This window comes from Leptodactylus fuscus, chromosome 5 (assembly GCF_031893055.1).
Source record: "Leptodactylus fuscus isolate aLepFus1 chromosome 5, aLepFus1.hap2, whole genome shotgun sequence".
Classification (NCBI taxonomy): domain Eukaryota; kingdom Metazoa; phylum Chordata; class Amphibia; order Anura; family Leptodactylidae; genus Leptodactylus; species Leptodactylus fuscus.
In genome coordinates, this window is record NC_134269.1 from 173,442,719 (window position 1) to 173,466,101 (window position 23,383).

Sequence of the window (23,383 nt, forward strand, 5' to 3'; positions counted from 1 at the left end):
AAAAGAAATGGGGCAATTGGCTTGAACCTCATGAGGTCTTTTCCCTTCCCCTGGATCTACACTGTAGGGGATTGTAGGGTTATAGGTTGGACTTGATGGACTGATGTCTTCATCTAACCTCATCTACTATGTAATTTTGAAGACTTAAAAGATGTTCTTCTCCAAATCTGCAAACATGACATACATAACCGTTCACTATGCTTGGTGAACACATTTGGTCACCCGTATGGAAATGTTTTTCTGCAGGAAACCACTAGCTCCGGAGTAGGCCCAGGTTAGTGGTGGCTTCTGCAGATGGGTCATGAGACACCTGTGCATGGCATGGGATGTGTTGAGGCTGACTCAGGTGGTGTTCTTTCACAATGATCCAACTGGCATAGATCAGGGCAGGTGGAATAGTTTCTAATTTGGTCAACAGGCAGAGAGCAAGGGAGGAAGAATACGTTCAGATATGGGTGAATAGACAGAGGTCAAAAAATGAGCAGACGTCACCTACCAAAACACCTTCACAAGGACACTGGGAAAGCTATTGCATAGTCACCTTCCAATGGGGGAGGGTGCATTAAATAACGCAGAGATGTGGTAGATTGACCAGGAATAGATTATTGGTTCATGCTGACCATTTAAGAGGTGGCAAGGGGAAGTGAATGTGTACTGTATAGGCAGCGGCATGGGGTATGTTGATGTTCTCATAGAAGACAGACACAGCAGGCAGAGCAAGGATGTCCAATGGGCAGTAGTAATAGGGGATGCCATAGGTAACTAGAACTGATCATTATCAACAATAAAATGGGGGGAAAAAACTAGGTCACTTGCACGCTACTGGCTAAACCAGTGATTTCCAACAGGAGCACCACAGTACCCAGAGGAACCTTGGAAAACTGCAATGGGGCTGTGACGCTAGTTGGGAAGATAACTGCACTGACTTCAGTATCCACTTACTTATACTAGTGACTGCCCATTATTATCCCTTTCCCAATATTTATATCTACCCTATAATTTAGGATTCGGATTATGAAAATCCAGATGAACCAGATAATGAAGATTATGAATCCCCGGCTCCAGAAGATGAAGACAGTGGGACTAGTGATGGTTATGAATCACCTCCTTCCAATAATGATTTTATTCCTGTCAATTCCCTAAAACCAAGTTCTTCCAACCCAGACTACATTGGTAAATCTCTCTGTGAAATTTTGAATCTCATCTCTATATACATCTGAACATCACTCCATTTACTTATTTACTTTTCGTCTGGATTCAGCAGCTGGTGGTTGTCTTACCAGGGAAGATGCATGTGTGGAGTTCTTGTTCCGGAGCTATATAGGGGTACAGAACATTGCATCCATCAGACAATTTGGAATATCATGTTCCTATGTCAGCAATGGCTAAGGCTGGTCTTACATGACTGTAGTGGATTTTGCGCTCCGCAATTTGCTGACCAGCTGCCCTTTCTTTAGGCGGATTCTGCGGCTGATTCAGCTGTGGCACCCGCCTTGTGGCAGCATGCTTCAGGCTGGGCCCATTCATTTGGGCCTATGCCGGACCAGAGTGCCGCGACTGTCGGAAGTTGCGGCAGGCCGATTTTGGCGCTATTCTGACGCGGCTTCCCGCGTCAGAGTCAGGGCCAAAATCCACCATCCGTGCCCCTTGTGAACAGAGCCTAACAGACTGCCAAACAGAGACAGAAAGAGTTTTCCTCTGCGGACCTTCTATGAAAAACGCTGTGGAAGAAGCCACAATGCGTTTATGCCGTGGTCGCTTTTCTGTAGCATACTTTATCTTCCGCTCGCTATGTGGAGACTTAAAGGGAGCATTCACACGGAGTAACGCCGGGCGTGTATTACAGCCGTACACGCCGGCGCTACGGCAGCCTGCCGAACACTTCCCATTCACTTCAATGGGAGCGCTCGTAACGCCGCCGTTACGAGCGCTCCCATTGAAGTGAATGGGAAGTGTTTGGCAGGCTGCCGTAGCGCCGGCGTGTACGGCTGTAATACACGCCCGGCGTTACTCCGTGTGATTGCTCCCAAAGGGAAACATTTATGGTTTAGCAAAATGTTTCCTCAATATAAGTTCTGAATATACAGAAAAACCTACCTGCATGTCTCAGCACAACTGCAAACAGTGGTATAGGGTAGATCTCGGTTTTCTATAGCTCTGTGAGTGTAACTCAGAAGATGATGCGATTATAGCGAGGATAATGTGCAATAATCAAATATTTTTACTTGTGTCATTCTGTTGCCATTCTCCATAGGATTGCTTTCTAAAATATTGTGTTCTCTTATATTTCAGACAGGCCAATACCAAATAACTCAGCAAAATATCCCCCAAATCCTCCTGTAAGACCCGAAGTTTCACCTTTTCCACTAAGAGGAAACACGGTATGTCCATTATATTCATATATTATAATACCATGTTAGTCAAACTTACAAATTGCATCATATTATAGATTATATCAAATCTTTAGAAACTGTTTATTGTCATGAGAGCCATAACATTTCCAAGACGAGTTGTATTTGTCAATAATATTATTAGGAGGTGACTACAACTTATTAACTGCATTTCTAACTCTAAATAGGTGGGAATGAAAAAAGCCACCAATTCATGATTCCATGGATCAACATATGGGATAAATAACATTATGGGTCAGAACGATTCTAGCAATACCAGATAGATAGATAGATAGATAGATAGATAGATAGATAGATAGATAGATAGATAGATAGATAGATAGATAGATGTGTGTATATACAAAAGTTTGTCTGTGTCTGTTTGTTTGCATTGCCATCTTCCAGAGACAATCTGCTTAGTTTAGAAAGTAAACAAGCATAATAGAAAGAAACTTCCATCTTCTTTTTAAGATGGATGCAGATAGGAAACGTGAACCTAGCGTAAAGCTGTGTTCTCTTTTATTCTTGTATGCTATGAATATTTCTTATAGACTTGTAAAATATTTGCTCAAATAAAAGTATAACTCTACTTTTGCTGCACTACTTGGGACCCACAATGTGTCTATGTGAACTGCAAGAACAGGACTGTGATTAGTAATAAAATTGTTTTGATACAGTTCCCAGGAGTCCAGCCTTCTCTAGAACAAGATAACCCTAGACTACAAAAGCCCAAAAAACGTATGTAGTAATCTCATTAATATCAATGATTTTGCTATTGAGTTATGTGTAGCTCTGCAGCTTTTGACACTGTTGACCATCATCTCCTCCTCACTATGCTCCGCTTAGTCGGCCTCAACGACACTGCGCTCTCCTGGTTCTCCTCTTATCTCTCAGACCGCAGTTTCAGTTTACCATTTGCGGGCTCTGTTTCCTCCCCTCTTTCCCTTGCTGTTGGGGTTCCTCAGGGCTCGGTCCTAGGCCCCCTGCTCTTTTCTCTCTACACAGCCCCCATTGGACAAACACTTGCCAGATTTGGCTTCAGGTACCATCTTTATGCTGATGACACCCAATTATACACATCTTCCCGTGACATCACCCCTGCACTCATACAGAACACCAGCAACTGTCTCTCTGCTGTCTCTAATATCATGTCCTCGCTCTATCTGAAACTAAATCTCTCTAAGACTGAACTACTACTGTTTCCACCATCTAACAGATCTGTCCCTGATATATCCATTGCAGTCTCAGGCCTTACTATAACTCCTAGGCAGCAGGCCCGCTGCCTCGGGATTGTGTTTGACTCAGACCTTACTTTCACCCCTCATATTGAATCACTTGCATGCTCATGTCACCTCCATCTCAAAAACATCTCCAGAATACACCCTTTCCTCACCAGAGATGCACTAAAGACACTTATTGTCTCTCTGATTCACTCTCACCTTGACTACTGTAACTCCTTACTAATCGGTCTTCCCCTCACTAAACTCTCCCCTCTACAATCTATTCTGAATGCAGCGGCCAGGTTCATCTATCAGTCTAGACGCTACAGCGATGCCTCTGGTCTGTGCCAGTCGCTACACTGGCGGCCTATTCATTATAGAATAAAATATAAAGTTATCCCCCTCATCCACAAGTCTCTCCATAATGCTGCACCTCCCTACATTTCCTCCCTCATCTCTGTCTACTACCCAACCCGTGTTCTCCCTTCACTCAATGACCTAACACTTACATCCTCTATTATCAGAACCTCCCACGCTTGTATACAAGACTTCTCCCGAGCTGCACCACTTCTCTGGAATGCTCTACCCTGGACAATCAGATGAACTCCCAATTTCTACAGTTTCAAACGCAAACTAAAGACACATCTTTTCAGACAAGCCTATCACAATGTCTAACGTAAACCCTTAACCCTCCTCTGTCCACGCTCCCACATTTCCCCACATGATATGATGTCATCTTATGCTAACTTTATAGGTCCAAGCTCCATCCACATGTTAAAGGTCACGACTGTTGACCGCTCATAAAGTCTTATGTGTATGTAATGACAGTCACCTCTATTACAAAAGTGTCTGACCTCTGCATAAGCAATGCCGCCCCTGCTACGTCTTGTGTCCCCTGTTACCTCATGTGTCACCCCCTTTACCTCATAGATTGTATCTTTGTCTGTATTTGAACCCTACAAATTGTACAGCACTGTGGAATATGTTGGTGCAGGGCCGCCAATAGGCCAGTACTACTGCTACTGGCGTCAGGGGCCCGGCCAAATTTAAAAATGGGGGGGGGCCCGGGCCCCCTGGCGCCCGCAGCAGTCATTTTATGTCCTGTTTGTTTCAACTCAGATCTGTGTCCAGAGGACGCAGATCTGAGTTGAACACATACGCGGCTGAAGCAAGGAGCTGACACAGCTCCTCGCTTCGCCACTCCTCTCTCACTGACACATATGCGGCTGAAGCGAGGAGCAGACCTGTGTCAGCTCCTCGCTTCGCTGCTGCCGCCTCTCTCGCTGACATCGCGTCTACACTGTCGGGTAGCCGGCGGCAGCGGTGAAGCGAGGAGCTGACACAGATCAGCTCCTCGCTTCAGCCGCATATGTGTCAGCTCCTCGCTTCGCCGCTGCGGCCTCTCTCGCTGACACATATGCGGCCTGTGTCAGCTCCTCGCTTCGCCGCTGCCGCCGGCGACCTGGCAGTGTAGACGCGATGTGATGACGTCACATCGCGTCTACAACTGTGCGCCAGTAAGAGAGAGAGGCATGCAGCGAGCAGCGGGCGAACGAAGGAGAAGGTAAGTGTAATGTGGAACGTGAAACTGGGGGCAGATGAAGGAGAGGACGGCATGACACTGGGGACAGAGATGGAGGGACATGAATCTGGGGGCAGAGATGGAGAGGACGGCATGACACTTGGGGCAGAGATGGAGGGACATGAATCTGGGGGCAGAGTTGGAGGGGACATGAATCTGGGGGCAGAGATGGAGGGGACATGAATCTGGGGGCAGAGATGGAGGGGACATGAATCTGGGGCAGAGATGGAGGGGACATGAATCTGGGGGCAGAGATGGGGGGCATGAATCTGGGGGCAGAGATGTGGAGACATGAATCTGGGGGCAGAGATGGAGGGACATGAATCTGGGGGCAGAGATGGAGAGGACATGAATCTGGGGGCAGAGATGGAGGGACATGAATCTGGGGGCAGAGATGGAGGGACATGAATCTGGGGGAAGAGATGTAGGGACATGAATCTGTGGGCAGAAATGGAGGGGACATGGATCTCGGGGCAGAGATGAAGGGGACATGAATCTGGGGGCAGAGATGGGGGGACATGAATCTGGGGGCAGAGATGGAGGGGACATTAATCTGGGGGCAGAGATGGAGGGACATGAATCTGGGGGCAGAGATGGGGGGACATGAATCTGGGGGCAGAGATGGAGGGGACATTAATCTGGGGGCAGAGATGGAGGGACATGAATCTGGGGGCAGAGATGGAGAGGACATGAATCTGGGGGCAGAGATGGAGGGACATGAATCTGGGGGCAGAGATGGAGGGACATTAATCTGGGGGCAGAGATGGAGGGACATGAATCTGGGGGCAGAGATGGAGAGGACATGAATCTGGGGGCAGAGATGGAGGGACATGAATCTGGGGGCAGAGATGGAGGGACATGAATCTGGGGGCAGAGATGTAGGGACATGAATCTGTGGGCAGAAATGGAGGGGACATGGATCTGGGGCAGAGATGAAGGGGACATGAATCTGGGGGCAGAGATGGGGGGACATGAATCTGGGGGCAGAGATGGAGGGGACATTAATCTGGGGGCAGAGATGGAGGGACATGAATCTGGGGGCAGAGATGGGGGGACATGAATCTGGGGGCAGAGATGGAGGGGACATTAATCTGGGGGCAGAGATGGAGGGACATGAATCTGGGGGCAGAGATGGAGGGAACATGAATCTGGGGGCAGAGATGGAGGGGACATGAATCTGGGGGCAGATGAAGGGTGTATATGAAGCTGGGGGAGAGACGGAGGGGGGACATATAATTTACGGGTGACTGTAGGAGGATTACACAGTGTGCGGGCACATGAAAAATTAATGAGTGGGCGGAGTCAACATAACAGTGGGTGGGGCTAAATTTCCCGTTTTGTCCCTCTTTTAGTTCTTCAAAAGTTGGGAGGTATGGGTACAGGGGGCAATGGAAAGATGTTAGAGGGTGGACGGGGGGGGGGGATTGTTGGGACATCGGGTGTGCGGCACTGCGGAGAGGGAACTGGGGCAATAATATATAATATATAAGTTTTTAGCTGGAGAATAATAATGATGTAGGCTGCTATACTACTAGCATAGCAGCCTGTTTGGGGGTGGTACTTTCACTTTAAAGGAGTGTTCACATTGCGTTTTTGGCCTCCCTTGCTGGGATACGTTGGTAACCAGTCACAATCAGCTCCCCACTTATCCCTGCATGGAGAACTGCAGGCCCCCCCTTTTTTTTTAATGGCCAGTTCTTTGTGCAGGGATAAGTTGACAGCTGATTCTGACTGGTTACCAACGTATCCCGGCAAGGGAGGCCAAAAACTCAATGTGAAAAAGCCCTGAGGATTTATTAGGAGGGCTCTTATAGATGGTGTTGGCTCTCTATAGGCGCTTTCACACGTAGCAGATTTTACCTGCAGATAGAATCTGATTAAGCCTTGTAATGCTGCTAAATAAAGGGAAATGTAGTACATAATCGGTATGATGCAAAATAAGGTAGTTTTAAAATGGCGGGGGGGGGGGGGGGGCAGACACTTAGGCTGTATGGGGCCCCAAAATTCCTGATGGCGGCCCTGTGTTGGTGCTATATAAATAAAATTTATCATTATTATTATTATTATTATTATTATTATGTGTGTGTATCAAAACATGAAAAAAAACAAGAAAAACAATACAAAAAATGTTTACTACAAAAGGCTTACATTTAACCCTTAAGTACTATCATGGTGTCAATCATACACCACTATCATACACATATATTTATGATAGACGCCGTGACAGTACTTAAGGATTAAGCAGACGTTCAATTACAGGCACAATATCGTGCGCAGCCAGCCTTATACCACTATCTTCAAGCAAAGGTTAAAGTAGAAAATCACCCATGCCAGCGAGGAAAAAGATTAAGACTTACCTAGGAAATGTCAATCTCAATACATTCACGCCATTTATTTTAATGTGGCTATTCACATGTCCGCTTTTTTGATGGGTCATCTTAACAGAATGTCAAAAAATAGGACATGTCGTATTTCTGTCCATGAGGGACCTGTAAAAACAGATGTCCAATGGATGCAAAACAGCCATGAAAAATGGACAGTTTGCATTTCATCTGTTTTTCAGGGCCACTTTTTTAGTCATGTGAATATAGTCAAAGAAATATACAACTTTAAAAAAAAAATCATTTTATAGTTTTTTTTTTTTTTTTTTTTTTTTTACCCTAAAGGGTTTGTCCAGGCTTAAGCTTATTATCAGCTATCCTCAGGATAAGCTATAAACTCTTGATCAGCGGCGGCCCATCCAGACCAATCAGCTGTATGGTGCCTCTTTTAGTGCCCCTCCTATACACTATACAGGGCCAGAGGCAGATAACGCTGTCCCTGCTATAGTGACTGGATGCTATCAGTGGCTCCATACACTGTCTACTAATAGGTATTCGGAAACCTGTGGTCCGAGCAGCACGAGCAGCGATTACAGCCTCCACCCTCCGGGGCATACTTTCCACAAGTCCTTATATGATGGCCAGTGGTATCTTATTCCATTCGGCTTGGAGAAGACAGGTAAGTTCTTTCAATGATTTTGGACGGCTGCTGCACCCCTTAGTTCGGCGATCCAACTCGTCCCAGAGGGGCTCAATAGGATTCAAGTCTGGGCTCTGGGCAGGCCAGTCCAGTCGGTTAACCTGATTGTCACTGTACCAAGCCATGGTAGACCTTGCTACATGACAGCTGGCGTTGTCATCCTGGAAGTAACATTGGTCCAACCCATAGAACCGCCATAATGTAGGAAGCACACTGTTATCTAAAATAGTGCAATAGGCGGCATTGAGTTTACCATGCACTGGGACCAAGGGTCCATACCAGGAGAAACACCCCCAGACCATAACTCCACCTCCGCAGAACTTTACTGGGTGTCCAAATGCTTATTGGTAGACAGTGTATGACTGATCAGTCTCGCAGTACTGCTCTTGCCATTAAACATATCACATATAGACAATATAAAGGTTTATTTCCTTTCCATACTTCCTGACCACTATATATATATATATATATATATAGATAGATAGATGGATAGATAGATAGATAGATAGATATAGATATATATATATATATATATATATATATATATATATATATATATATATATATATCCAAGGAGTCGTGGGATAGCTAGGTGCCAGATGCTAGGTGCTGGGATAGCTGCTTGATCTTAGCAGACCTAGATTTGCCCTGCAGTGCAGACTGCATATTCTGCCATTCGCAGTTACAGGGGAACACGCATAAAAAGAATTGAAAACAAAATATTAATAATCATAACATTATTTAAGTGAATACTTTTGTCATATAAGAAGAAATAAAAATATAGATATTTATTATTATTATTAATAATAATAATAATAATAATAATAATAATAATAAATTATTTTTATAGCATCAACATATTCCGCAGCGCCGTACAATTTGTAGGGTTCAAGTACAGACAGAAAGATGTATCTGATGGTATATGAGGAGGCAAAAATGAAGAAAAAAATAACATCCCTCACCCATTAAGACTTTAGATGACTCCATCCTTAAGGGGATAAATACAGATTTTCATAAAAATATCATTCTAATTCTATATCTTGTAACATTATTATTCATGTGTTCCAATGTCTTCCTATACTAATGAGAATAAAGCAGCAATGCCAGTATAATAATACGCTTACAATTATTACAGCTACCTATTCCCATCCCATACTGCTCGCCAGCGTGACATATGTTCTGACTTACCCAGCGCAGCCTAATTAGAGAGACAGAAATTGTTTATTCCAATGAATTTTTAGTAGATAACGTGTTTTTCCGACATATATTTTCTGCAGAGATGAACTTTATTTCTTATCTCCATGTAACTACTTTTGTTTCCTTCTCTTCATCATAGCTCTAGGTCCAAATGTAGACAGAACAACCAAACCGACTATGCAAGGAAATGCTGGAAAACCACTTCCAACTTCAGGTCAGTAATGTGACTACTGTACATACATTGTGACACAGTTTATATACTATAACACTGTATAGTCACTGCCTTTTAATTCATTTTATTCATTTCACTTATGAGAATTTTTTATTAATTCCTCCGAATAGTTTCTTAAGGGAGATAAAATTGTCCGCACACCCTACCCCACCATTATCCAATATCCTTGGCCTGGTCAATATGTAAAAGCCATGATATACAGCACAGTCAATGTAGCACAAAAAATACTGCACTACTGAGCTTTCTTTTTTTTAGGTTGTGATCTCATATAGGGCTCACAACGTACATTTTTCCCTATCACTACCAGTATGTCTTTAGAGTGTGGGAGCAAATCCAAGCAAACTCGGGGAGAACATACAAACTCCTTGCAGGTGTTGTCCTTGGCAGGATTCGAACCCAGGGCTCCAGCGCTGCAAGGGTACAGTGCTAACCACTGAGCCACCGTGTTGCCTCCACACTTTTGGACTTTCAATAGATTTTGCAAGGTTTAGCTAAAAAGTATTTTTTTCCATTCAAGTATCTATTCCAACATACACTGTCTACCAATAAGTATTTGGACACCTGTGGTCCAAGCGGCACGAGCAGCAATTACAGCCTCAACCCTCCGGGGCTTTCCACAAGTCCTTGTATGACGGCTAGTAGTATTTTATTCCATTTGGCTTGGAGAAGACAGGTACGTTCTTTCACTGATTTTGGTCGGCTGCTGCACCCCTTAGTTCGGCGATCCAACTCGTCCCAGAGGTGCTTGAGTCCAGTCGGATAACCTGATTGTCACTGTACCAAGCCATGGTAGACCTCACTACATGACAGCTGGCGTTGTCATCCTGGAAGTAACATCGGTCCGACCCATAGAACCGCCATAATCTAGGAAGCACACTGTTATCTAAAATAGTGCAATAGGTGTCAGCGTCGAGTTTTCCATGCACTGGGACCAAGGGTTCCATCAGCTCATAACTCCCATAACTCCACCTTTGCAGAACTTTACTGGGTGTCCAAACACTTATTGGTAGATAGTGTAATTTAGCCAGTATTAACTTCCTGAATGATTAATTGTTCTACACAGAGTCTCCACAGGGGAAGACACAAACATCACTAACTACTGATGAGTAGACAGTTCCTGTCACACAGTTATAATGAATGAGCTCACAGATTAGCCTAACCCTGTATTTATAGTTTTTTAGATTATGTAAGAGCTATAATTTAGGAAGAGTGTGCGTCTACCTAGCCATACGGAGACTTACAAGTCATTCCTGCTCCGCTAGGGATTCTGAGTAAAAAATATGCAAATCTATTCTCCTGGATGTAATTAGGAGAACATTGCCTCTGTATGCTGCCCTTCTCCTAATTACATCCTGGAGAATAGATTTGCATATTTTTTACCCAGAATCCCTAGCGGAGCAGGAATGACTTGTAAGTCTCCGTATGCCCAGGTAGACGCACACTTTCCCTAATGTGTATGATTATCCCCTGACCCTAGTTATACTAGTCTACTGTATGCTGTTTGTATATTTTTGCACAGTAATGTATTCACACTTTTAATGGATTGTGATGGTTTTTGCTTTGTCAGTTTTTCATTTAATATTAAAAAATATCATTTTCATTTTTTTTCTCTCAGGAAAAACTCTGCCCGGTCAAGCAAAGGTAAATAAAATCCACACAGAAGATATCCAAAGTGACAAACCACATATACATATATCACAACACATCACTTGGTAGTGTTAAAGGTTAAGTGTATCATCATGTGAATATCCAGCACAATAAGTCTAGGTTCACACCTGCTCCTCCATTGGAGGACCAAAAGTCCTGGAAAAACTGTGGATTCTTTTTCTTTAATGGGCAGTCCCAAAAATTTGATTTTGACTTTCTGTCTGGCAAAACCAACCAACAACAGAAAGTCTTTTTAGGTTTTTGGGTATTCCAAAACGTACCCTGAACAGAAAAACCAGAGCATGGCTAATGCAAGTTGTGAACAAAGCCTTATTGTCTTTCTTTTCATTGCCTTTCTTATTTTTTTTCAAACACACTGTAATATTGTAAGAGCAACAACTGGAATCGCTTTTGCAAAACAGCAAAATTAATAAGACAATGAACTACTAACGCTGTCCATTAGAGGGCGCTCTGCCATAAGAAATCATCTTCAGTGTCAGAATTTGCAGCAGGTTTCTTAAGTTTTCACTATGAAAAAGTAATATTGGAAATGAGAATTGTACAAATAACGAAACACTGTAGAAGGCATTAAAAAAAAAAAAAACTACACCGGGTGTAGGGGGTGAGGAGATTTATGATGGTATGAATTATGTACAGTATCTCACATGCTAAAAAAATGCTGAAAAATATGACATGTTTGTTGAACATGAGTTGAAAACTGGGGATTGCTCTAGAAGTCAGGGAAATAGGCTGTATACACATCCACGTTGAGCCTCCGCTGCAGGGAAGGAGAACTTTGCAAGGAGAACTTTACTCTCGCTGGTTTCAGTATAAGACCTTCAGAAACTTTGCAGAAACCTGCAGACCCCATTATAGGTAACTGCTATTTATGCGGACAGGTTCTCCATCTTTTGGGGATACAAAAGACGGAGACGAATGTTAATGTGAATGTAGAATCAGTACATCAAATAATGAAAAAGTGTATTGCATATTAAATAAAACTTGCAGTGGGAAACTTTTTTCAGTATTTTTGCATATGGTTTGATACAAACGACACAATATTTTAAAACTGGCATTGTTCGTTTGTATTCAGAAAATACAGAGAGGGGTATCGCAGGGGCGAGAGTTCCTCAACAGACATAGGAAACATTTTGAAGAACATATCCTACTCATCAGAATAGGTTACCAATAAGAGATTAGATAGGGTGCCACACTCAGAACCCCTGCTGATCAGCTGTTTGACCAGACCCCGACCATGATCTTTTCACTGTTTACATTGCACACCATAGTGGCCGTGTGATGTAATTACAGCCTTGTACCATTCCTTCTATGGGATGAGGCTGTTACTACAATGCATATGAAAAACTTGTAATATAAAAAGTGAAGAGGTCACGACGCTCATATGGGGGTCCTGTGGTTCCTGAAGATACGTTATCAATAAAAATGACTTGGGCAACATTTTTCAGTATAGATGCCTTAAAGTACATTACTCCTAGTGATAGTGTAGGTTATCTGCAAAAGTTGACAATGAATTTACTGCTATGTTTGTTTTTCCCTAGGCTGTCACACTACCTCCAAGTATAAGGTAATGGTAACAATAACATGTGCATAGGCATTGAAAACATGGTGATTATTATGTGTATAAATATGACAAGTAATTCACGTATCATTTAAATCTAATCTATATCTGGTACATATTGACAACTGTGATGCCTGTTGAAGGGGGGCATTAAATTGGTGGCAGATGGAGGGGGGACATTACATTGGTGGCAGATGAAGTGGACATTAAACTGGGGGTATAAAGGGCGGCATTAAATTGGTGGCAGATGAACGGGGACATGAAGCTTGGGATGGATGAAGAGGGGCATTAAATTGATGGCAGATGAAGGGGGACATTAAATTGGTGGCAGATGGAGGGGGGACATTACATTGGTGGCAGATGAAGTGGACATTAAACTGGGGGTATAAAGGGCGGCATTAAATTGGTGGCAGATGAACGGGGACATGAAGCTTGGGATAGATGAAGAGGGGCATTAAATTGATGGCAGATGAAGGGGGACATTAAACTGGGGGCAGATGAAGGGGGACATTAAACTGGTGGTAGTTGACGAGGCAATGAAACTAGGGGCAGATGAAGGGGGGACATTAAACTGGGGACTGATGGAGAGGACATTAAACTGGGGGCAACTGCAGGAGGACCATGGTGGTAGCTGGTAGCTGACCCAGTTTAATGTTCCCTTCTATTTGCCCCCAGTTTAACTGGGGCATGAGCAGAGGGGCTTCATAGTGTGGGGCACTTGGAGGGGAACATTATAATGTGGGCTCATATAATGTTAGGGTGACTGTAGAAGCATTATACTGTATAAAAATTGGTGACAATGGACAGAGTCAGCGTAGAAGTGGGCGGAGCCAAATTTGACGTGGCACTCGTAACATGCCACACAGTTTGTCCTTCTTTCTGTCCTTTGAAAGTTGAGAGATATGCATATTGGCTCAGTGCACATCCAATATACATGTATAATGAAAGTCACTAAGGATATAAAATGTGAACAGTGCCATGATGCCTTGGCTCTATATCATTTTGGGCATATGTGCTAACAATAGTAACAAAAATGTGTTTAGGCCTACAGGAAAGCCAGAAGCTTTGAGGAAACCCGCGCTGCCAAATCAGCCTTCAGGCATGAAATCAAGCTATTCAAGGTAAGGCTCATTCTGAAAGAGGCGTCAGTAAGAAGGATCATCCAAGTAATCCTGTCTGTAACATCATCTTTCTTTACCTTGTACTATATGTAAGATTGTTTTCACTTATAAATGTATGTAAGATATTATTCATATATAAATTTATATGTACAACGCGCATCAGGCATGGTGTCTTTGCTGTACCAGAATATTTGCACCTGTGGAAAAAGTCATATACCATATTATTCAGACTATAAAATGCAATTTTTAGCAAAGAAAAGCCGTAAGGTAACACTAACCCTAGTTGTACCCAACAAATAACCATATATTATGTTCTTTAACTTCTAGTCATATTCCACATTCTGAAGACGTTCCTTCAGTGAGTATACCACGTATTTGCTTATATAGACAATTGAGGTTACTGTCACCAGCAGTTTTGATTTTATAATCTCTGCTAGATTATTTAGAAAGGAATATATATACTCGAGTATAAGCCGACCCGAGTATAAGCCGCCCCCCCCCTAATTTTACCACAAAAAACTGGGAAAACTTATTGACTCGAGTATAAGCCTATGGGGGAAATGCAGAAGCTACTGGAAAATTTTAAAAATTAAAATGGTCAGAGTTTTTGGGTGCAGTAGTTGCTGGGTGGTGGGGAAAGGGAGGGGGTGTTTTGGTTGTCTGTCTGCTGCTTCCCCGAACTTGAGGACTGGATTTTTTTCCCCCCAATTGGAACTTAGCTTGGCTGAATATAGAGTATCTGCAGTGCTCCTGATGGAAAAAGAGCACCGCATATCCTATATTCAGTATATTCAGACACAGGATACCTAATGTGTATGTGTTTCACAGTAATTTTCTATTTTTATATGTATTCTAGGGAAAGGAGTGATTTAGAACTTTTATTTATTCTATTTTTTTAATATATTTTTTAAAGCTTCTTTTTTTTCCACTATTTTATGGGAGATTCTATACATTACTATTCCGGCTGGTCATAGACACCCCACCACCACCACCACCACAAAAAAAATTTTTTTTTTTTTTTTCTTTTTGCTTGACTCGAGTATAAGCCGAGGGGGGCTTTTTCAGCACAAAAACTGTGCTTAAAAATTTGGCTTATACTCGAGTATATACTCGAGTATATTTCAGTTTTTAAGCATTAGACTTCAAAGAATTCTCCCTCATCCATTTATGATGGGCCTGGGGATCAATCCATTTTAGCAACAGTGTGGATAAAGAGTTTACAACGTTCTATTTCAATGGGTAACATTCTGAAGATAAGCATATTATCTGTGTAACATAGTTTATTACCAAGTGCGGTTAACTGGACAAAGCAATAGAAAATCTATATCATATGTATAACTGTTGAAAGGCTTTTTGTTAAAACCACATGTTACATTATTAACACTAATGCTGTCCTATGCTTGTTTGCAGCCTGATTTAAATGGTAAGTGCAGATTTCTTCCATATACATCATATACATCTTTGTGTCAATTAGGTTTTCATACACAGAATTTAAAAGGAACCGGTCATATTTAAAATCCTGAGCCGGTCTATATACAGTAAGACGTGCTGAACAAATTGATATACAATTTTGTTAGAAAAGTTTCTGTATTATTTGGCATTTATTAATTCTCATTCTAGTATTAGTAGTCAGGTGGACGGGGCCAATACATCCTATTACTATATATTAGGATTGAGAGATCGGTATTGGAAAAGATCGGATTCCAATTGGCGATCAAGTAAATTTCACAATCACGATCAGAATTCCGATCCCGATCTTTTCCGGCGGGATCGAGGTTGGAGGTTATCTTAAGATCGGCTCAACCCTATTCATGTATATATCATTAATAGGGTTGAGCGATTGGGAAAGATCGGATCCCGATTGGCGATTGAACAAAATTCACGATCGGGATGGGGATCGGCTGGAAAATGATCGGAAATCGGATTTTAAAATCGATCCTGAAATCTCAAAATCGGCTCAACCCTGCTATATATATGACCTAGTAATATGGCTTTTAACCTAGTGTTTACTGTCAGTTATATGGTTTAATACTTGTAACAAATTGTAGTAATGCTGTGATGTCTCTGGTGTCCACTAAACCGTACCATTACAGTATACAAGCGGCCCAACTATATGAGGCTGCGGAGAACAGGTTGGGGACATTACACTATGCTAGTGAGGCTATCAAATAGTTTATTTCTGTCTTTTTAATACATTATAGATCCACGGAGATTGTTTCCTTCTCATCATTCAAACACATTTCCTTCAACATCACCAAAACCCTCCATCAGAAATATGGGATCGAACACTCTGCCTACTTCAGATATGTATGTATATATGTCACTCCATACAATTGTTGTGTAAATTCTTAAAAAAAAAAAAAAAAGTATAATCTAAGTATAAAAACCAAGCCAGAATAATTCCTCCGAAAGGAAGAGGGACTGATCTTCAGGCATCTCGAATCACTTTTGGAGGAGATATTTTAGTTTGACTATTCTTCCCAGATTATGCTATTAGGTTTTCTCATGAATTTGTACAGAATAACATTCAACATTGGAGGTAAAAAGAGCTACATCATGGGCTCATATCTAATAGTGAATGTCATGTTCAGGATCAGCAAGGCCATGTGCATTAGGCCTTAGTCACAGTTAAGGAAAAAAATGGACTGGTGGACCTTATAACGTACTTGGGTTGTGGTTTCAAATGGACTGTATGGAAATCAATTAGAGTATAAAAAAGTAACCATATATTCTACAGATGCCACAGTGCCAGTCCACTACAAGCTCACGGAGGCCTTTCATACCCCCCTTATAAACCAGGTAAGCTTCATGTTATTGAACACCTGTATGTACTGTATTGTAATAGGGTGAAAGCCACGACAACCTCTCTATTACTCGATGAACAATAAACAGTGATCAACTCAACAACAGCAAGATCATAGCAGTAATAATATCATGTTCATATGCTGTAATAACTTGCCATATTGCATTTTGTATATATTGTACCCTCATGTGGTCCTAACAATATATTACTGTATACTTACGCACTGATTTTAATTTCTATTTTCAGAAGGATCACCTAATGGTAGACCGCCAGCACCAATCCCTAGTATGCCCTATAACTCAACATCGGCAAATGAGGTAAGACCATAATATTATGTCCATACACATAGTGGGGCGCATAAAATAATACTGTCAAAATTTTACTTTACACTGTAAACATAATCTAGACCAGCAGTGCCCAATACATCAATCGCGATCTACTGGTAGATCGCAAAGGACGTATAGGTCGATAGCTGGATGCAGGGATCCCCGGTGTCTGCTTGTTCACAGTGCAGGCTTAGAGTGATCTCCGGACACTGGCAGGCGGGGCCCACATGCCCGTCCCCCCCCCACAAGCCCGCCCCCGGCCCGCCATAGGCCCATCCCGGCCCCGCCCACAGGCTCGCCCCGGCCCCGCCCTCGTAGATCTTTTGCCTTGGTCAGCTAATAAAGTAGCTCACACGCTGAAAAAGTGTGAGCACCCCTGATCTAGACAGTCTAAAGCTGTGCCAGGTTTATCAAAGTGTGTATTGCTGAAGTCTGGCGCACTTTTAGTCTTTATAACGTTACATCACTTAACTTAGAACAAAAAAAACGCACCAATATTTTGCCAACTTTTTTTAATGTAGATTATGAGCCCCATATAGGGTTCACAATGTACTTTTTTTTTTTTCCTATCGGTATGGCTTTGTAGGATGGAAGGAAATCCACGCAAACACAGGGAGAACATACAAACTCCTTGCACATGTTGTCCCTGGCAAGATTCAAACCCAGGACTCCATCACTGTAAGGCTGTAGTGCTAACCACTGAGCCACCATGTTGCCCCTATTTCAGCAATTGTGCTGGTGCATGGTGTCACATATTCAGCTCTGCCTCCTTTTGATAAGCCCTGCCCCATTTCTAAAAATTTCAAGCCACATATCGGACACAGAATAGAAAATGTTATAATGTATCTAAAATACTTAGAAAACAAGGTATAAAGTATGTGTGCCATGTTTTTTTTGTGGAAGATTACTCCAGAATTGCAGTTGCATTAGTTATTCTGCCCCAGGTTTTGGATTTGATTGACTAAATGGACCTGGGTAAAAAAAGGAAACTTTGTATCTAAATTTAATGATAATGAAAAAAGTTATTTAACTCAATATGGCCACACACATTAGACTGCAAATTTTGGCAGGACGAGCTAACCGACTTATGTGTAGGCCAGGGATAAGCAGCCTTCATCACTTCAGCTGCTGTGGAATTACAACTACCAGCAGCCTCATTCACTTCTATGGGTAGCTCCAAGAAAAACAGCGCAAGAAGACGAGCGTGAGGTTGTAGCTCCACGACAGCTGGAGTGTCCAAGGTTGCGAACCTCTGGTGTTGGCAGAATTCCTGACTGTCAATCCACAGCAGATGTCAAAGAGATAGGGATCGAGCAGTTGGATTCCAACATGCCCACTCCTTTTTCCTGAAGGGAGGTAATCCACTACCAAAGGTGGCAATGATATTCTGTCATCTTCCTGTAGTGAATATTAACATGGTTGGCTGAGCGTGCATACGTATGAAAGGGGTATATGCAGCCATAAAATTGCATATGTCTGCATTGAACATCATTAAAACAAAACATCTACAGTATTGTACTTGCATATAGGGTTGAACTTGAGATCTCAGGATTGTTTTTAAAATCCGATTTCCGATAATTTTCCATTCGAATCTGATCCCGATCCCAATTCTGATCCCAATGCAAATCAATGGTATTTTTTTAATAATCGAGGATCAGATTTTAAAAATGATCCTATTCACTACACAGCATGGAGTCTAAGAACTAAACGCTTTAATTGTTAGACTCCACGCTGTGTAGTGATTAAAAAAAAATCCTCTGGCTACTTAGTCCCCCCTGTTGTCCACTTACCTGCACAGAAACGCTGCCACTGGTCTGGTCCCCGCTGTTCTTGCTCCTCTTCTCACCTCTTCTTGCCTCGCTGCCCCCGCCTCCCAGGTTAGTGTTACAGACCTAGGAAGAAGGCGAGGCTTGTGGGTTAGGACAGTGTGGGCAGGTACAGGGCGGGGAGACGTGAGTGCATCACTCAAGTTTCCCCTCCCAGTACCCACCCACAATCTCCTAAGCCGCAAGCCCCGCCTTCTTCCTAGATCTGTAACACAAACCTGGGAGGCGGGGGCAGCGAGGCAAGAAGAGGAGCAAGAACAGTGGGGACTGGACCAGCAGCAGCGCTTCTGTGCAGGTAAGTGTTAACTACTAGACATGTTAGCTAGTCTCCCATTAGAATGCATGGAGGCAGCCCGCGCGCAGGGGGTTAAGCGGCCGGACGCCGGCACAGGCTGTGTGTCAGCTGCATCCATTCATTCCTATGGGACCTAGCTAACATTGTTATCTTTTCCCACAATGCTTGGCCAGTAGCAAAGCACTGTCGGAAATAACCTCTGACCTCAATCCCACCTAATTGTAAAAGTGAAATTTACTCGATCGCCGATCGGAATCCGATCTTTTTCTATCCCGATCGCTCAACCCTACTTGCATACAATTGGTTATTAAAATGTATGTGTGGTAAGCATTGTATTATCCTTGAATATCTGACATAGCACCACATAGGTGTTATGAATTTAGCCTTAGAATCTTGTGGTTGTGGTGAGGCTTTCTGCCATATCACTACCACTATGTCCTGTGTGAACATAGACTGATAATGGATCTTTGCCTTTTTGTACTATGTACATTAATGATATGTTTTTTAGGATATTCATTCAGAAAAATGGTACTTTGGTAATATGTCAAGAAGGGAGGCTGAAAATGCTTTACGATATATCAATATGGTAAGACAATGGATTCTTTTCCTATAATTTTTTTTGCAATTTGAATTGGATACCTTAATTTACATGAAGATTTGATATTTGTAAATTGTTGCTAATATTATTAATGATGTAACCCAATACAAATTCCAAGAGAATGGTTGAACTGTTGGAGATCTCAAAAATTATAGGCCGATAAATGTATCATGCCTTACGTACAAGGAACACTTGCACAAGTTATAGCTGAAACATTCTACAGTTCCGAACTGAATTAGATTTCAATTCTGATGAATGGGACATCCTAAGATGCCACAGAATTATTAAGATTATTGATCTTAATAATTTTTGTGCATCTCATGTCAGTAGAGGAATGCACTGAGACCAATGTATGAAATGTATGTACAGCGTGTTGTAAAGTGGCCCCTTTAAATAGATAATGAGGAGAGCTGCCAAGAGTTGGACACCAGCTAATGTCATATTGATAGCCTATCCTAATATTAAAATCTCTAAAAAACCCTTTAGTAAATGTTCTCTACAATGCTTTAAAACAGGAAAAATGATAAGTTTTTTCTATGAAGCATGATCAGTATATGACTGACTGGTCCTTACAGATAGATGGGTACCAAATACAATTTTAGTTTGGTCTACATGCACTACAATGGCCATCATCTTTCTTTAGAAAACTGCCAACATCCAGGTCACTTCAGTTTGTAAATGATAAAGATAGCAAGACTTGAAGGGGTTGTCCAGGAAGTGCAGTACTTGTCCAGGAGGCAGGAGAAGTTTAAACGTAAAAGAAAAAGTCATACTCGCCTACTCCGGCGCTCCAGCGTCCCCTGTGAAGTCCTCACTGCATGCGACTGCTTAAGGAAGGAACTGGTGACGTATGCAAGTATGTGAGTGGCATCACGGGCTTCTTTCCTGTGACTTCTGAGGCCACTGATTTGGACAAGTCTTGGACAAGTCCTGGCACATGCTGGTTTGTACAGTGGCAGGGGACACCGGAGCACCAGGGAAAGGTGAGTATGACCTCTTTTTTTTACCTTCCCTATTCTCCTGCCCTCCTGGACAACCCCTTTAATATGTTTGTCAGTTCCAGCTTCTCATCAATTGGTGGAAGAATTAAAAAGTGAGTTTTAATGTGCAATATACAAGACAGAAATGGAAATGAATGAACTGGATCAGCAATAGAGATGAGTTGGCTTTTTTAAGGTTCAATTTGTGCTCAGGTACTCCAGTTCAGACCAGAAGATCGAATTAGGTCCAAATCAAACCTGCAAGCTGCCTTAAAAATCATGTATTACAATCTGAGGGTTCCTAGGATTTTATCTAACCTAAACATAATCTTAGTGATGTGACAGTAGCAGATACAGTTTTGGGTAAATATATAATAGTTTTGTAACCAATGGCTTGTTGGATCTTGTATGCATTAGGAACTATTTGACTCTGAGAATTGTGATTGATTTATGAGTAGGGTTGTGCCAATCTTGAGATTTCAGGATCGATTTTAAAATCCAATTTCTGATCATTTTCCAGCTGATCCTGATCGCGATCGTGAAATTTACTCAATCACTGATCGGGATCAGATTTTTCCCAATCCCAATCGCTCAACCCTATTTATGATATATACATGAATAGGGTTGAGCCGATCTTGAGATAACCTCTGACCTTGATCGGGATCGGAATTCCGATTGCGATTGTGAAATTTACTCGACCATCAATCGGAATCCGATCTTTTCCGATCTTGATCGCTCAACCCTATTTATGAGGCTGCTGCACAATGCGGTACAGAACCACACACAGTCTGGCATCAGCAGTCGAGGAGTCCTCATTTTCACACAATCCATTTAACAATGTATTTTCTTTACGGAATTTTATGTCTAAAAAATTGAAATATATCTTTATTTTTCATAGGATGGTACATTCCTTGTGAGAAATTGCTCTCAATCCACAACGTCCCTGCCATATGTACTTATGGTGCTGTATAGAAATAAAGTGTATAATGTACGAATTCGCTACGACCAGAATAATGAAGTATACCTTTTAGGATCAGGAGGGCATGAGGTATAGTATAGCATATAGCCTATTATTGTATGTAATTACAGGTACATTGTAAGGCTGAGGCCCCACGTTGCAGAACCACAGCTTTTTTTTGTTGCAGATTTTGCCGCTGTTTTTTGTGCCAAAGCCAGGAGTGGATTGAGCAGAAGAGAGAAGTATAAGAACTTCTTATATATTTTCCATTCCTTTTGTAGCCATTCTTGACTTTGGCTCAAAAAAACACAGTAAATTTGGAGCCCAAAGTGGTATACTGTAAATGCCACGTTTTGGCCACAGTGGAAACGCAGCGGAAAAAAATGGCATTTTACAGTCACTGCAAGGTGGATGGGATTCTAGCGAATGGAGCTGTATGGAGCCGATTTTGGTGCTGGTCCTATACAGTATACAGGGCCAGAAGCAGAAAGCTCAGCCCCCTCTATCGAAGCCAAGTGCACGAGCAGCCAGGTGCTGTCATTGCAGCTCAGTTCCCACTGACCTCAAAGGGTGTTGAGCTGCAGTGATGATGCTCAGCAGTTGTACAGGGGACAGGATTTTCTGCTTCGGACACTGTATAGTGTATAGGACGGACACCGGAAGCGACTCTATACAGATGATTAGTCCAAGGACCGATCGGGTATTTATGGCCATAAAAAAACTTAACCACGGACAACCCCTTTAATGGAGAAAGCGCTTTTTCTGTCTTTAAGATTCCTTTAAGTACTTTTTATGATCCTAATAATCTGGTATCTACGAGGTTCCATTGTTTGCTTGATAAAATAAATTACATTGACTGTGCATTTGTCATAAAACACATATGAACTGCTTCCTATCAGTTACATGAACCCACTTATGTTTTGTTTCCCTCAACAGACTTTTGACTCTGTTTCCGAAATTATTGACTTCTTTTGCAAAAATCCTCTTCTCCTTATTGATGGGAAAGACCGAGGTTCAAGACAACACTGCAAGCTTGCGTGTATTGCTGACAGTAGCTTTATCAAATAATTCACTGTAATTCCTTAAAGGGGTTTTCAGACTAAGAATATTGATAGCCTGTTCTTAGGATAGAGCATCAATATTAGATGGGGCGGGGGTCGGACAATCAGAACCCCCGCCGATCAGGGCTCGTTCACATCTGCGGCCCGGCACTCCATACTTAGGTTTCCGTTTCCTGCCTAAAACACAGGCAGGATACAGAAACCTGCAGGAGTCTCTCTCACCCATTCATTTGAATGGGTGAGAGAGATGTCCGGCCGTGTGCGGCGGTGAGCGTTTTATGCTCTCCACCGCGAAACCGGGTTTTATAATCCGGACACAGAGTCCGCAGAGTCATGCAGTACTATGTGTCCGGATAAAATAATCCGGTTTCGCGGCAGAGAGCCTAAAACGCTCACCGCCGCGCACGGTCGGACCCAGTCTATGGTTTCCGTCTTCTGGCATGCAGAAGACGGAAACCATAGAACGGAGACCCCAAACGCAGGTGTGAACCCAGCGTCAGCTGTCCTTAGCTGCTGATACATAGCGAATGGAGGACGTAGCAGGCGA

The 23,383-nt window shown here is 42.5% G+C and overlaps 1 protein-coding gene across 1 annotated transcript in view; it reads left to right on the top strand.

The window, feature by feature from the left end:
* Positions 1-23,167, top strand: part of LCP2 (lymphocyte cytosolic protein 2) — a 62,547-nt gene extending 39,380 nt beyond the window's left edge. Inside the window, exons 7-21 of the mRNA XM_075274768.1 lie at positions 1,005-1,173; positions 2,293-2,381; positions 3,068-3,128; positions 9,550-9,624; positions 11,258-11,283; positions 12,849-12,874; positions 13,912-13,989; positions 14,317-14,347; positions 15,400-15,412; positions 16,191-16,296; positions 16,727-16,788; positions 17,039-17,109; positions 19,748-19,825; positions 21,716-21,865; positions 22,712-23,167. Of these exons, the coding sequence (XP_075130869.1) occupies positions 1,005-1,173; positions 2,293-2,381; positions 3,068-3,128; positions 9,550-9,624; positions 11,258-11,283; positions 12,849-12,874; positions 13,912-13,989; positions 14,317-14,347; positions 15,400-15,412; positions 16,191-16,296; positions 16,727-16,788; positions 17,039-17,109; positions 19,748-19,825; positions 21,716-21,865; positions 22,712-22,843 (1,167 nt within the window). The 3' untranslated portion in view covers positions 22,844-23,167. The remainder of the gene's footprint in view (positions 1-1,004; positions 1,174-2,292; positions 2,382-3,067; positions 3,129-9,549; positions 9,625-11,257; positions 11,284-12,848; positions 12,875-13,911; positions 13,990-14,316; positions 14,348-15,399; positions 15,413-16,190; positions 16,297-16,726; positions 16,789-17,038; positions 17,110-19,747; positions 19,826-21,715; positions 21,866-22,711) is intronic.
* The last annotated feature ends 216 nt before the right edge of the window (positions 23,168-23,383 follow it).